The sequence below is a fragment of the Gossypium arboreum genome, chromosome 6, assembly GCF_025698485.1.
Source record: "Gossypium arboreum isolate Shixiya-1 chromosome 6, ASM2569848v2, whole genome shotgun sequence".
Taxonomy (NCBI): domain Eukaryota; kingdom Viridiplantae; phylum Streptophyta; class Magnoliopsida; order Malvales; family Malvaceae; genus Gossypium; species Gossypium arboreum.
In genome coordinates, this window is record NC_069075.1 from 6,214,863 (window position 1) to 6,228,465 (window position 13,603).

At 29.5% G+C, this 13,603-nt stretch overlaps 2 protein-coding genes and 1 long non-coding RNA gene across 3 annotated transcripts; 2 read left to right on the forward strand and 1 right to left on the reverse strand.

The window, feature by feature from the left end:
• Positions 1-2,968: 2,968 nt before the first annotated feature.
• Positions 2,969-5,638, forward strand: LOC108485082 (uncharacterized). Its single transcript, XM_017788940.2, has one exon. It carries the CDS (start codon positions 3,161-3,163, stop codon positions 5,588-5,590), a length of 2,430 nt encoding a protein of 809 aa, XP_017644429.1. The 5' UTR covers positions 2,969-3,160; the 3' UTR covers positions 5,591-5,638.
• Positions 5,639-6,084: 446 nt separating this feature from the next.
• LOC128294138 (uncharacterized) lies at positions 6,085-6,689 on the reverse strand. The gene is made up of 2 exons (XR_008284402.1): positions 6,453-6,689; positions 6,085-6,366 (listed from the first exon to the last, which is right to left on the reverse strand). It is a non-coding gene; the product is annotated as an uncharacterized LOC128294138 (long non-coding RNA).
• Positions 6,690-11,576: 4,887 nt separating this feature from the next.
• Positions 11,577-13,327, forward strand: LOC128293753 (uncharacterized). Its single transcript, XM_053029257.1, has 4 exons — positions 11,577-11,773; positions 11,854-12,688; positions 12,804-12,956; positions 13,046-13,327. The coding sequence occupies exons 1-4, from the start codon at positions 11,577-11,579 to the stop codon at positions 13,325-13,327; spliced, it is 1,467 nt and encodes a 488-aa protein (XP_052885217.1).
• Positions 13,328-13,603: the final 276 nt, after the last annotated feature.

Here is a 13,603-nt window from a genome sequence, read left to right on the forward strand (position 1 = left end):
ACATTAATCGTTAGACTCAATTAATGGTCAACTAGATATATAAGAATATATAAATAACAAATTCTTATGATTTTCTACTGTTATTCATGTATTTATGGCATAATTAAATAAGTTTAAACCCATAAAAACTAAAGTAGTTGCCAAATTTGCAAAAAAAAAGTACAACTTTTACTTTAATAAAGAAAGCAAAGTATTATTCTTGTAGAAATGCTTTACTTGGTTTGGATTTTTTATAACATATAAACTTTACTTTCTATTTAATTGTCTATTTTTTCTAAGAAATTCTTTACTCTTTTGAATTGGTAAGTTTTTCGGATCAAATTTTTTGAGTATATATTGTAGATTTGATGCATTAAAATTTGTTAACTATGATGTAAAAAATAAGGCTAAAGGGTCTTTAAAGCCCCTGAATTTTTCCAAAATGATCAATTAAGCCCTTATACTTTTTTGAATTCAATTGAGCTATTGAACGTCAAAATTTCAATTTATTAAACTATTTAACCGTTAAAGTTAATGGTCAATCGTTAAAGAGTAACGATAGCTATTTTTAAGGGTTCTTTTCGCCATGTGGCACACGAGGATTGTGCCATACAGCCAGGGGGGCTGGCATGGGCCCCAGCACCCCTAAAATGTAAATTTTCTTCTTTGCTCCTTAAAAGTTTTTGAAAATTTTAAATTAGAGTAAAGATAAAATTACACTTTGGCCCCCTAAAATTATAAAAATTTGATTTAACCATTTACAAATTATAAAGATATAAACTATAAAAAATTAAAATTTTATCCCGCCCCCCTAAAAATTTGTTCTGACTTCGCCCCTACATGCAATGAAATAAGATATTTTATATTAAAATAATATAAAAATATAAAATAATAAAAATATATACAAATTAAAAATATTATAAATTTATAAAAATATATAAAAGTACAAAAAAAGAACATATTATAAATGAAATAAAATATAAAATTATTAAAATTGCCAAAAAAGCATTAATAATTATTAAAATAACAAAAAGTATATGTAAATTACAAAAATAAAAATTGTAAAATTATGAAAAATATTTAAAATTTAGAAAAATATTAAAATTATTAATAAAATTTACAAAATATTATAAAAAGAAAAAATTGATAATAAAATATTTAAAATAATTAAGTTAATATCATAAATAATGACACTTTTTTTTTACTAATTTTCAAGTCTGTTTTATTGTTCATGTTCTAGGTTCATGACTGTCTCTCTGAATAATGTCGTCTTCAAAGTTCAAACCTACGTTCTTCTCTTAAGAGTACAATGTGTATTATCGGTGCAATGTGCAATTGATTTAGGCTTATCGATTTAATTGGTTTCCAATTAAATTCTTGCCGTTAATAAAAAAATCAAATAAATCTTTTCATTAATTATTTTCTTCTTTAATCATATTAATCGTTAAACTCAATTGATGGGCCAATTAGATATATAATAATATATAGATAACAATTCCGTATGATTGTGGACTGTTATCCATGTACTCATGGCATGATTAAGTAATATTAGACCCATAAAAAAAAACCAAATTAATTGTCTAATTTGCAAGAAAAGAACAAAATTTACTTTAATAAAGAAAGCAAAGTATTATTATTGTAGAAATGCTTTACTTTGTTAGGAATATTTTATAGCATATAAACTTTACTTTTAATTTAATTGTCTTTTCTTTTAAGAAAATTTATGTTTTCAGATCAAATTCTTTGAGTATATCATATGTTTAATGCATTGAAATATTTTAATTATGATGTAAAATTAAGGACAAAGGGTCTTTAAAGTCCCTGAATTTAAAAAAATATCAATTAAGTCTTTATACTTTTTTTGGCATTCAATCGAGCTATTGAGCGTTAAAATTTCAATTTATTAAACCATTTAACAGTTCAAGTTAATCATCAACTGTTTAAGAGTAAAGATAACTATTTTTAGGGTTGTTTTAGCCATATGGCCCACCAAAATTGTGCCATGCAACAAAATATGATATTTTATAATAAAAATAATACAAATAATACAAATATATAAAAATTAAAAATATTTATATAAATATATAAAAGTGAAAAAATTATAAAAAAATATAAATGAAATAAAATATATAAATTATTAAAATTGAAAAGAAAACATTAATAAGTATTAGAATAACAATATATATAAATTACAAAAATAAAAATTTTAAAATTATGGAAAAATATTTAAAAATATAGAAAATTATTAAAATTGTTAATAAAATTTACAAAAATATTATAAAAGCATAAAATTGTTAATAAAATATTTAAAATAATTAAGTTATTATTATGAATAATGACATATTTTTATATTATTTTTCTAGTTCGTTTTATCGTTCATGTTGTTCGGGTTTATGACAGTCTCTATTAATAATGTCGTCTTCAAGGTTCAAACCTACATTCTTCGCTTAAGAGTGCAATGTATCTTATCATTGCACCCAACACTTGTTTGTATAATATACTTAGACTACTAATTGTAAATCTATACTAAAAATTATTTAGTTTAGGAAACATATTTGGATTTGGATGATTTGATTTACATTTAAAATTTTTTAACTTACTATATTCATATATTAATATATTTGGATAACCAATAGATAATTATTTATTTTGGATTTAAATAGAAATATTTAGATTTAATTCATTAATAAATAAAATTGAAATTTGAAGCACTCATATTAGAATTTTATTACAAAATGGCATATATATATATATATATATATATATATATATATATGATATATTGTCATCTTTATCCAATATATTTAAATTATATAATCGACTTTATTACAATAAAAAAGAAATCATCACTCATAACTATTTTAAGTTTTGAAGAATAAGGACTTTTAATTACCAAAAGTAAGATTCTTTGTGCTTACAATTAAACAAAGCACAATACTTTAATTTTTAATACTTTTTGTATTAAAAATGTGAAATTCAATTGCTTGGGTGTTCCAATGGAAATAAATACCATTGTTTTCTTTGATTACTTGCAAGGAGTTTGTACACAATTTATGTTGGGTGAACTATTTTTCAATCCTTCCTCAAATTAAAAATTATTCTTTGTTTTATTCATCTTCTACTTTTCATTCATTTCTATCATCTCCTTCATATTTTTCATTTCTCACAAACACACAAATTAATGGAGATGAAGAACGAGGAAAGTGTGAGCAAGAATCACAATGAGAGTGAAAGTGTGAGCAAGAATAAGAATGAGAGTGAAAATGAGATTGAGAATAAGAGTGTGAGTGAGAGTGAGAGTGAGAATGAGAGCGTGAGCGAGAATCAAAATGAGAATGAGAGTGAGAGTGAGAGTGAGAGCGTGAGCGAGAATCAGAATGAGAATGAGAGTGAGAGTGAGAGTGTGAGCGAGAATGAGAATGAGAGTGAGAATGAGAATGAGAGTGAGAGTGAGAGTGAGAGTGAGAGTGAGAGTGTGAGTGAGAATAAGAATAAGAATGAGAAAGAGATTGAGAACGAGGAGAGTGTGAGCAAAAATAAGAATGAGAGTGTGAGTGAGAATGAGAATGAGAGACACGACAAGTCTGTGCAACAAATTCATCATCCTTTTCATCTGCAACATCCCTTGGTGTTAGTGGCAGAGCAAAGCAATGAAGGTCTCAAAGCTTACTGCGATGGATGTGGGGAATTGCTTTCAACTCCATGCTTCACTTGTATTCATTGCAATTATCACCTTCACAAGCGATGTGCAGAGGTACCCCCTTCACTTCGTGATCACCCTCTCCATCCCAAGCACCCAAGCACCCAAGCTCGAGTTTTCTTTTTTTCTATTAAAATTTTTAGGCTTTTTCTTAGACAAAGGCCACATGAGATGGCATATGGTTGTGCATTATGCAAGGAAAAACGCAACATATTTGTTTATGAATGTAAGACATGTTGTTTTTACCTTGACATCAAATGTGCTGAATTATCTTCTTCATATCAGTTTAGCGAACTGTTCCCACATTACATCCACAATCATGCATTAACCTTCATAAAAAGTCCCATTGCCATAGATGTACTCAAAAGATTCAGCTGCTCCTGGTGTCATGAACCTTTAACAAATGCTATATCTTTTTGTTCTGAGTGCCCATTTTTTATCCTTCATAAGAAATGTCTTGATGAGTTACCTATAAAAATTAATCACCCTTCCTATCACGTGCACCCTATTTTTCTTAACCGTAGTGATAGGGGTTGTTTTTGCAACCTATGCCAAAAGCAACATTCTGGACCTTTTTATGGTTGTCCTCTTTGCCATTTTAACATCAATATTGGATGTGCTCTTCCAATGTCCATTGTTGAAGGTAAAAGTCGCCATCAACACCCATTCACATTATTTCGAAGACGAGGTTCATTCATTTGTGATGCATGTGGAACTGAGGGAAATTCTATTTCTTATATATGTTCCACATGCAACATCATGGTCCATAAGAAATGCACTTCACTCCCACGTATTATCAAATTTTCTCGACATGATCACTGCATTTTTCACAAATATTTTCTTGAAGATCTTACAAGGCAAGATTGCAAGATTTGTTTCAATGAAGTGAAACTAGATCGTGGGAATTACTCTTGTGGGAAGCCAGGTTGCAATTACATTGTCCATGTCAATTGTGTCTTAGAGGATAATGATTTGTACAAGGTAATTGAGGAAGAAAAGCAATGGGAGGAGCTTTATAAAAAATCTATGCAGTCTTCCATCATTCGTGTTATTGACGTGAATGAAGCTAGGGAAGCTACAAAGATTGAACATTTCAGTCATCAACATTGCTTGCTGTTAGCAGACAAGATGAAGGAGGAAATTGATAGAAAATGTGATGGGTGCATGCTATCTATCTCAAATCTCTTCTACTATTGTTCAAAATGCCCATTTTTTCTTCATAAAACTTGTGTCGAATTGCCAAAAATCAAGCAACATTGGTTTCGTCAAAGCAGTGCCATCCTCAATTTCGAAGGCTTCCTGGAATGTAACTTTTGCTGTCGACCTTGTAGTGGTTTTTTCTACAGTATTGGAGAATATTTGCGCATGTGCTTAATGTGTGCTAAAATTACTGATATCATTAAATGTGAAGGACACCAACACTTTCTCTTTTTTGATTTCAAATGCAAGGAGAACTGTAATGGTTGTGGCATCAGGTGTTGGCGTGGTGCATTCAAATGTAGACAGTGCAGATTTGTTTTGGATTTTGCATGCTTAGCATTACCACATTCAGCTCTTCACAAAATTGATGAACACATGCTAAAGCTTACATATCATGATGATAAAGAGAAAAGTTATTGTGATATTTGTGAACAAGAAAGAGATCCAACCCTTTGGTATTATTCTTGTTCAATTTGTGATACTTCTGCTCATCCTAAATGTGTTCTTGGACAATTTCCATTTCTCAATGATGGGATCACATGGGCTTATGCTGATCACTCACATACTCATCATCTTAAATTTTTTAGAAAGGCTGAGGGCTACCCTGTATGCTCTCATTGTGGTAAGCTTTGTCAAGAAGAAATTCTCAAGTGTGAAGAGTCTACATGCAACTATATTATCCATTGCAAATGTCGGAATTACGAAGTCTAAAGCTTTGTGTTAAGTACTCTGAATGATTAAAGAGCTATTTTTTTTAAATCATCTTCATGATTTTGTTTTCATTATTAACATAAGTTCTAATTGTCTTCATGGTTGTGGATATGTTTTGCTCAAATGGAAAGCACCAAAAGATTTATCTTGTCAAAGGAGTTTGCAAAGGATTTGACATTTCATTCCTACTTCTACGATGAAAGGTCGCTCAAATTCTAAGTGTGATTTGGTTTCAATGTTACTTTGTTTAAGATTTATTTGGGCTTGTATGATTTGATTCCAATATTAGTTTGGGATTAATCTATAATTTGTTTAAGTTTGTAAGATTTGAATCCAATATTACTTTGTGATTTGTTGGATTGAAATTATGAAAATGAACTGTTATTTGAATTATTTCTTATTTAAAGTATTTCAGCAATGTTAATTAATTTTATTATTCTCAACATTATTGATTTACATTGTATACTGAAGGTTTTGGAAGCTACCAATTACCCTTTATGCTCGATGCGTTTCCGCTACCTTTGTTTGCTTTGCATACACACATATGACAAGTATAATTATACGTAGTTTTGAATACAAACATGAAATAAAAACATGATAAAAAGTTAGAATATAACATAACATGACATGAAACTGATACAAAAGTTTTTGATGGCTAATGAATCACTTGCAGATGAGTACTGTTCCGAGCACGGCTGAGTTCTTGCCTTGAATTGTCACCAAACCAGCTTTGCTGGCATCTTGCAACTTAGTTGTACATACGGAATCAAATGTGCCTGCAAAAAGAAGAACTATTTCATGCTTTGGTCCTTGCATACATCACAAGCATGGTCATTACAGCAGAAAGCAGTCGATGTTTAACCTGGTTTTACAGTTTGAAGCCCTGATGTTATACATGCTATGTTCTGAAAGCCAGCTTGGTCCAATTTATTGGCAGCAGCAGATCTTTTTATTAACCATGCGGGACACCCGTGTCCAATGCATACTCAACAGAGTAAAACAGACTGACCCATAAAACCACTCTAAGTTGCAATATTAAGTGTACAAATGCAAAGTAAACAGTGAAGGAACCTGACCTCCAAAATTGTACAAGAAAAATCAGGAAAAACGAGTCAACCATTTGTCGATCAAGTAATAATCCACATGTAGATCAAGTTACAAACCTTCAACTCACGACCATGCAATTTTGATTCATTTAACAGTAGAGTATTCTGAACAGCATCAACTTCAACAAATTCAGCATAGACAAATCCTTTAGGTTGACCAAACTTCTGTCAAAATTGTTACTCGGTCTCGGTTCCACAAGATTGGAATGGCTGCTGAACTTCCTCAGGTTTACATGCATAGTCTACCTGATGTTACAAAGATAGATAAAGAAATACAGAGTAAGAGAGATCTACAAAACATCCTGTCAAAGCAAATTCCAAGCACCAGCAGGAGGGGAAACAAAAAATTGCCATGTTAAACCCCTGTTTGCCAGCCACTTGATTCGCACTCCGAGGGAGATGGACAATGCAAATATCCCAACCACGTCCGCGCAGTTCTAGTGTATTTCTAACCAATGCCAAGTTATCAGAAGCAGCCTGGCCATCATTCAAAAGCTGGGTAGCTTGGAAACTATCACATTCCACCACTACCTTTTTGAATCCCTTCTCCCAAGCAATGGAAAGACCATGAAAAATGCCCCACAATTCCGCTTCCAGCACAGTACAAATCAGACAGCTAATAAGGTAAATGTAGATGAGTTAGCCAGATAAACAAATAAAGACCGTTCAATGAAAAAAGAAAAAGCATAGGAAAGGGTTGATAAACCTCACATTAACTTTGGATATCATAAAAAATGTGTATTGGTTCGCAAATTAACTTTGGATGGCACCCATTAGAAAAGAAAAAAAAAACAGCTGGGGAAGCTAGAAAATATTTTGAGCAGAAATTAAATTATATATTTTGACGATAGTAAAAACACAATTAAACTATTTTAATAGTTTATATCTTTGTAATATTTAAAAGATTAAATTAAATTTTTATCAATTTTAAGGAGCTAAAGTATAATTTTATCCTTATTAATTTAAAATTTTATAAAATTAAAAAAACTAAATTAATATCTTTATTTTCTGTCAATGTCATATAAGGATAGGCAAATTAACATGCCAAGTTGACAGGTTTTTACAGAAAATACTAACAATTGTTAATGATATGATTGAAAATTTTAAACCAAAAAGTAAGAGAACTTAAAATTTTAACTTTTAAGTATAAATATTAAATTTCAAATTTTATAAGGACTAACAATATATTTGACCTAACACAAAATATGCACGAATAAACCCATCCCCATATTAATTTTGGGTTGGTTTTATTCACTCAATATTTTGAGGGATTTTATATTTCTCGGTTAATCTAGTGAGAAAGTTAATATCTTGGTTAAATATTTATCTATACTATTTATAAAGCCTTTTACTGACATTTCTCGGTTAATACAGTGACGGAGTTAATTTCTTGATTAAATATTTATCTATGTTATTTATAAAGTCCTTTATTGAGATTACAAAATGTCATTCTATAATTAAAATAAGTTATATTATTTAAGGGTAATTTAATCTTTTATATAAAAATACACATGATTTGAAAGAACATCAATTGAATAAGTAAAACTTTAATCTTATCATTCAACCAAAGCTTCATTCTAATATATTTTATACGATTTTATTTTATTATCTCTGCTAATTATATATATTAATAATGTTGTTAATTGAATTGAATATGAAAATCAATAAATCTCCAAGAAAATAACATCAAAAGCAACTTGGGTAATTCAATGTTTACAGTAATGACATGATGGTATATAACAAGTAAAATGCATGGTCCAATTAACAACATACACACCATTCAAAATGATAGCATGTCACCTGACACCATCATAACTCAAACATGATTCAGAATATAGTAAATCAAGAGACAAAGATGGCAATGAATATACAAAACCAATATGCATTCAATTTCAAAAAAGAACATTTTATCAAACAATTTGTATGCATAATCAGGCTTCAAACCAATCAGAACACAAAATGATGCTGGCTGCCTCACGCTTCCACTAGTGTCACTCTCCACTGACAGAACTCATTATCTGGCCGATACATATGCAACAGAGTCACTCGAGAAATGTTCCACGAGTTCGCTGTCTGTCACCTATTCAAACTAATAAACGTATTACTAGCTAGCAACTGAAGCAAAAGCAATTATCAAATAGAATTAAGGCTCTATTTAGCATCGTTGTTGTCGAACTCAAAAGTTATTTTTCATAGTAAAAGTAATTAAACATGTTATTAATTATTATTAAAAAATTAATGTAATTTAATATAATTAAACTTTATTGTGCTTCAGTCATCAGATAAAATATGAATCAAATAAGTATAAATACTTTAATAACTAATTTTAATTGACCATAAATTGATTAGAAATTAAGATTAATATGCACAAGCTATATATTAAGGTAATGATTCTAAATTATACATAATTAATTTTTCTAACACCTTATTTTCACAAAAAACAAAAATATTTATGTGTCAAATTGAAAGATAGAAATCATAAGAATTGAATATTTCAATTATGGTCCTTACCTAAAATACTTTATATAATCATAACATTTATGGGTTAATTTCATAACACCCCTAGCACCAGCATGCAAAGATAGATTATCATAAGTTTTGATAGATTTACATAAAGATAAAGGCTTTTTACCTTAGTTTTAATAGCATTGTGCCAACGCAAATTTGATCTTGCATTGAAGTCTAATTAAAATATAATTTTGAAATTTCATTTCGTTATTTTTTTATTCTTTTTATTATTATTTAATAATAAAATACTAATGTGATTAAGGGTTCAATCTCGTTTATGGGAATAAATTATATTTCATGATCAACCGTTTATCTGTTTAGAGAACACAATTAATCACTATTGTGCCGTAGATGATAAATACTTTAATTTCTTAAAAGGAATCAGGGACAAAGCCAAAAAAATTTTTTAGGGGGACCGGATGAAATTTTAATTTTTTATAGTTTATATTTTTATAATTTATAAAAGATTAAATTGAATTTTTATAATTTTAGGGGGGGCCAAAGTGTAATTTTATCTTTACTAATTTAAAATTTTTAAAAAATTTCAAGAGCCTAAAATAAAATTTTCCATTTTAGGGGGGTCGGGCCCATGCCAGCCCCCCTGGCTACGCCACTGAAAGGAATTTAAAAATGAAATGAGAGTTATAGAATAATAAAGCTTACATTATTTTACTTTTCTTATTAATTTAAGAGTTATAGAATAATAATTTTAATTATGGTTAATATTGGATTAATAAATATGGTTTTGAGTAGTTACATATTTTCTTGAAATGAATTTTAGGATTATTTCAAAATTTAAATATTTTAAAATAATTAAGTTATTATTATAAATAACGTCATCTTCAAAATCTCTATTTATGTTCTTTGCTTAAAAGTACAATGTATCTTATCATTGCACTTAATACTTGTTGGTATGATTTACTTAAACTACTAATTGTAATTCTGTTTTAAGAAAAATATTAATTTTAAGAAGTTTGATTAGACTCTATGACAACATAGGGAAACTATAGATTCTAATAACATTTGAATTATCTAGATATTCTAATTACTGGTCACTATTAAAATGGTGATATTAAATTTTCATTATCATAAAAATTACATGTATGTGATATATTTTCATCTTTATTCAATATATTTTAATTATATAATCATCTTAATTAAAATAAAAAAATCCTATGGTGATGATAATATCTCTTAATTTTCCATTCTCCTTACTCTTTAAGATATATTTACAATTATGCATAAAATCTATTCAAGTTATGAAGAATAATGGAAGAGAGGAATGCTTTTTTGTGTTATTAGTAGAATAATATGAAAATCAATTAAATCCTTCTCATAATTATTTTTACTTTGATCACGTAATCACTAAACTCAATTGATGAGCTAATTAGATACATAAGAATATATAAATAACAATAATATCGAATGAAACATACAACCATAACAATTGCTTATGTCTCTCGACTGTTGTTCATGTATTGATGGCATAATTAAATCATCTTAAACTCATAAAAAAAAAAACCAGGCCTAATTTGCAAGAAAAGAACAAATTTTACTTTAATAAAGAAAGCAAAGTATTATTGTTATAGAAATGCTTTACTTTGTTAGGATCTTTTTATAACATATTAATTTTACTTTGTATTTATTATCTTTTCTTTTAAGAATTTTTTACTTTGTTGAATTGATATGTTTTCGGATCAAATTCTTTGCGTATATCATACATTTGATGTATTAAAAATTTTAATTATGATGTAAAACTAAGGTTAAAAGGTCTTTAAAAGCCCTAAATTTTTTCAAAAGATAATCAAGTCTTTATTTATTTTTTGCATTCAATTGAGCTATTAAACATTTTAATTTATTAAACCATTTAATTGTTAAAGTTAATGGTCCTTGTTAAAAGAGTAACGATAGTTATTTTTAGAGGTTGTTTTCATCACGTGGCACATCGTAATTGTGCCACATAATGAAATATGATATTTTATATTAAAAATCATATAAATATCTACAAATTAAAAATATTATAAATGGAATAAATTATTAAAATTATTAAAAATTAAATTTTTAAATAAATATTAAAAACATAAATATATATAAATTATAAAAATAAAAATCGTAAGATTATGGAAAAATATTTAAAAATATAGAAAATTATTAAAATTGTTAATACATTTTTCTCCATCATTCCTCTACTTCAAATTTATCCCTTCTTTTATTCATCTCCTTTATTCATTCCTTTTATTTTCTTCATTTCTCACAAACACACTAATCCATGGAGATGAAGAATGAGAATGGGAGTTGCCACAAGTCGGTGCAACAAATTTAACATCCTTTTCATCGACAACATCCCTTGGTGTTAGTGGCAGAGCAAAGCAATGAAGGTCTCAAAGCTTACTGCGATGGATGTGGGGAACTGCTTTCAACTCCATGCTTCACTTGTATTCATTGCAGTTATCACCTTCACAAGCAATGTGCAGAGGCACCCCTTGAAATTTTTAATCACCCTCTCCATCTCAAGCACATATGCCAACGTCTTTTTCTTCGACAAAGGCCACTTCCTAGTGATCGCAAGGTATATGGTTGTGCATTATGCAAGGAAAAACGTAACATGTTTGTTTATGAATGTAAGACATGTTATTTTTCCCTTGACAGCAAATGTGCTAAATTATCTTCTTCATATAAGTTTAACCAACAGGCCAAACTTGGCATCCACTCACATCCATTGACCTTCATAGAAAGTCCTATGGCCATAGATGTACTCAAAAGATTGAACTGTTGCTGGTGTCACGAACCATTGATAGATGCTATATATTTTTGTGTTGATTGTCCATCATTCATCATTCACAAGAAATGCCTTGATGAGTTACCCACTAAAATTAATCACCCTTCCCATCACATACACCCTCTGTTCCTTAATCGTAGTGATGATCGTTTTTGCAAGCTATGCCAAAAGGAACATTTTGGAGCTTTTTATGGCTGTTCTCTTTGCCATTTTAACATCAGCCTTGAATGTGCTTTGCTGAGGTCCATTGTTGAAGATAAAAGCCGTCATCAGCACCCGTTCACCTTATTTTGGAAACAAGACTCATTCATTTGTGATGCATGTGGCACAGAAGGAAATTATAGTTCTTACATATGTTCTACATGTTGCATCACAATCCATAAAGAGTGCACTTCACTCCCACACATTATCAAATTTTCTCGACATGATCATTGCATTTTTCACAAATATTTTCTTGAAACACAAGAGCTTACAAAGCAAGATTGCAAGATTTGTTTCAAAGAAGTGAAACTAGATCGTGGGAGTTACTCTTGTGGGAAGCCTGGTTGCAATTACGTTGCCCATGTGAATTGTGTCTTAGAGAATAAAGATTTGTACAAGGTAATTGAGGAAGAAAAGCAATGTGAGGAGCTTGATGAAAAATCTATGCAGTCTCCGATCATTCGTGTTATTGAGGTGAATGAAATTGGGGAAGCTACAAGTATTGTACATTTTAGTCATTAACATTGCTTGGTGTTAGCAGACAAGATGGAGGAGGACATTGATAGAAAATGTGATGGGTGCATGCTACCTATCTCAAATATTTTCTATTATTGTTCAGAATGCCCGTTTTTTCTTCATAAAACCTGTGCTGAATTGCCAAGAATCAAGCAACATTGGTTTCATCAAAGCAATGCCACCCTCAATTTCAACAGATTCAAATATTGTGGCTTTTGTGGTCGATATTGTAGTGGTTTCTTCTACGATATTAAAGGTTGGTGCATGTGATTACGGTGTGCTAAAGTTTCTGATATCATTGAATGTGAAGGACACCAACACTTTCTCTTTTTTGATTTCAAATAGGGCGAAAAATATTGTAATGGTTGTGGAAAAAGGTGTCAATTGGGTGCATTCAGATGTGGGAAGTGCAAAATTGTTTTGGATTTTGGATGCTTAACAGTACCACATTTAGCTGTTCACAAAATTGATGAACACATGCTAAACCTTACTTATATGATGATAAGGAGCAATCTTATTGCGATATTTGTGAACAAGAAAGAGATCCAAGCTTTTGGTATTATTCTTGTTCAATCTGTGATACTTCTGCTCATCTCAAATGTGTTCTCGAAGAATTTCCATTTCTAAAGGATGGGAGCATAGTGCCTTATTATTATTGTCACAAAGATAATTATACTCTTAATTTTTTTAGGAAGGTCAAGGGCTACCCTGAATGCTCTTATTGTGGTAAGCTTTGTAAAGAAACAATTCTTAAGTGTGAAAAGTCTGCATGCAATTATATCATCCACTACAAATGTCGCTGGCATTACTAGCCTAAAGCTTTGTGGTAAGTACTCTAAATGAGTAAAAAATAATTTTTCAATCATCAATGCTATTGATTGCTATTATTTCATGATTTTGTTT